General features: G+C 42.0%; 1 protein-coding gene across 1 annotated transcript in view; it reads right to left on the bottom strand.

Annotated features, from left to right (window-relative positions):
* LOC108253196 overlaps positions 1–2,237 on the bottom strand; it is an 11,474-nt gene extending 9,237 nt beyond the window's left edge. The window contains exons 1-2 of the mRNA XM_017446721.2: positions 1,459–2,237; positions 635–1,102 (exon numbers count right to left, since the gene is read on the bottom strand). Of these exons, the coding sequence (XP_017302210.1) occupies positions 635–1,102; positions 1,459–1,957 (967 nt within the window). The 5' untranslated portion in view covers positions 1,958–2,237. The remainder of the gene's footprint in view (positions 1–634; positions 1,103–1,458) is intronic.
* Positions 2,238–2,243: the final 6 nt, after the last annotated feature.

Genomic DNA, 2,243 nt, shown 5'->3' with positions numbered 1-2,243 from the left:
TTTTTTTTTCCATTTTTTCCTATTGCATTCTTCTGCTATCAATATGTACCTTTATATTTTATAACAAAATGACTAGGGCCATGTAGACTATGTTTATCGTCAAGCCCTGTACAAATACAATTACAATTACAATTACAAAACACGTAGGGAAATTTTCCCTTTCCTTGAAAGAGAAAAGAAATTTCACTAGAATGTACCTATGCGTACTAAATTTGGACGAAAGAACTAGATAAAAACAACAAAATGTACTAGATTTGTACCTAATACCCATTCCTAAAATGTACTCAATTCATAAATTGACGAAGTGAAAGTCACTATCTGTTGATCCATAATATTGCCATTAGTAGATACTTATTAAAGCTATAGGTTAGCGCGTCTTCCTTGTAAGCGCTAGGTTGCGGGTTCGATTCCCGCCTGGGGCGGATTTTATCCTAAACAGAGATAACGTTCGTTCTCGGAAGGGCTGGCTGGCTTTCTACTATCCTGCCTTCCTTCTATCTTCACATTCGGGACGATAAGACCTTGGCAATTTCAGTTCTCTCTATCAAACCTCTTTGGAAAAAAAAACTATCAGTAGTTTTTAACGTCCCCCAGCCGGCCAGACTTAGGTCTTAGCTCTGTCTTCAATACTTACACAACTTATACAGATAGCTCCCAATCTGGTATCGATCCAGTATAGCTTCATCCTTAGCAGCGGGATACTTGAAGTTCTTGAGGAAGTTAAAGTACCTCTTCTCTACGAACGGAAAAATCGTCTCCTGTAGTTTCTGATTCACATGGGCAATATGGTGCCGATATCGTGCTGAACTATTATCGTGTTCCCGATCCCATATCTCGTTGATATCGTTAGAATCGTAACTGATAAAGTTCTCTATCGTGTAGAACCCGTGTCGCATATCGTTGATACTTTTCTCCTGAGTGAACACAATGTCAGAGGAGTGATCCGGAATCTGATGGAAGTGCCAGGATAGCACTTCTTTCAAACTCTGACGAACCTTCTTGAGGAATTCGTAGAAGGCATAGATGGCGTCGCTACGCGTGAGGTTTGTCTTGGGGAAGTAGTAGTGATTCCGGGAGTCACAGTTGTCGTAGAACAACGCGCCTGTTGGAGGGATAAAGAGGTTTTTTTGTTTGAGGAAAGCTGTTACGAATGTTCACATGGAAATAACGTTTGTGACGGTACTATGTTTTCATATTGGGACAGGGATTCTAACCCGAGCCCTCAAATTAGGAGTCCAACGTTAAAGACTACTAGGTACTTACCTAAAAGCTTGTGAATATTTCTCATAGCTTAGATCCCTTGATTACCTAACTCATAATCAAGTTCCTTGATAGAATACATAGCCCACAAAATTACCTCTGCGAGTTTACCGTCAAAGTTCCCCGCAAGTCATTAGCCTTAAACAAGATAGGAACCAAAGTAACCGAAAAAGCAAGGGGAAAAATTCGTACACTCACCGACCGAATATTTCCAGGCCCGCTTGAACAAGATCGGAAAGTAGCGATCATACTCATTGAACAGACGGGCCCTATGGTTGTACAACTTCTTCAGCAATATATCATCATACAGAATGAAGATATTCTCCGTTGTTGTATAAGGCGTCGTCGAGCCAAAGCTAATATTAAACACATCTTTTACATACGGGTTTGTTTCGTACAGATGGAACGGGAAGTTGGGCATGTTGTAATCCACATAGGGGTTGAATGTGGTGGAGAAATTCGGTCTGCGGGTGTGATCGTATGTGTATCTCCCGAAGAACGGAACATAGGATGTCAGGTAAGGGCATTTGGTGGTACTCCGCTGTCGATGATGTCTATATCGATAGCGATGTGCTCGGTTCTGAATAAGGGCGCGGAATTCCTCATCCGTCAGACGAGTCCGGGTGGATTGCTCAAACCCAGAGGTGAGGGGGAGGATACAGAAGAAGGATACCACAAGGCGCACCGCTGGGACCATCTGTCAAGGTCATTGCTCAAGGTCAACTTGGAAAAGTTGGTCTTGTAGCCAATAAAAACCGACTGTCCAGCATTGAGTTATCCTACCTTGGAGTGCAAAATCAGGACTTTTTGTCACTTTTAAAATGTTCAAACTGACGGTACAAGGTGTAAAAAACACGGATCCGCGGTCTAACAACGCACTGACACCATTACGTCACTAAAATTTCTTTTTTTCTCTCCTTATTTCAGTAAATTCACGTCCGTATGATGGTACGGTCGCGATATTGGCACATAGTGCATTTACA

The sequence above is a fragment of the Diaphorina citri genome, unplaced genomic scaffold (genome assembly GCF_000475195.1).
Source record: "Diaphorina citri unplaced genomic scaffold, Diaci psyllid genome assembly version 1.1 scaffold1368, whole genome shotgun sequence".
Taxonomy (NCBI): domain Eukaryota; kingdom Metazoa; phylum Arthropoda; class Insecta; order Hemiptera; family Psyllidae; genus Diaphorina; species Diaphorina citri.
This window is presented reverse-complemented; position numbering and strand designations above follow the sequence as displayed.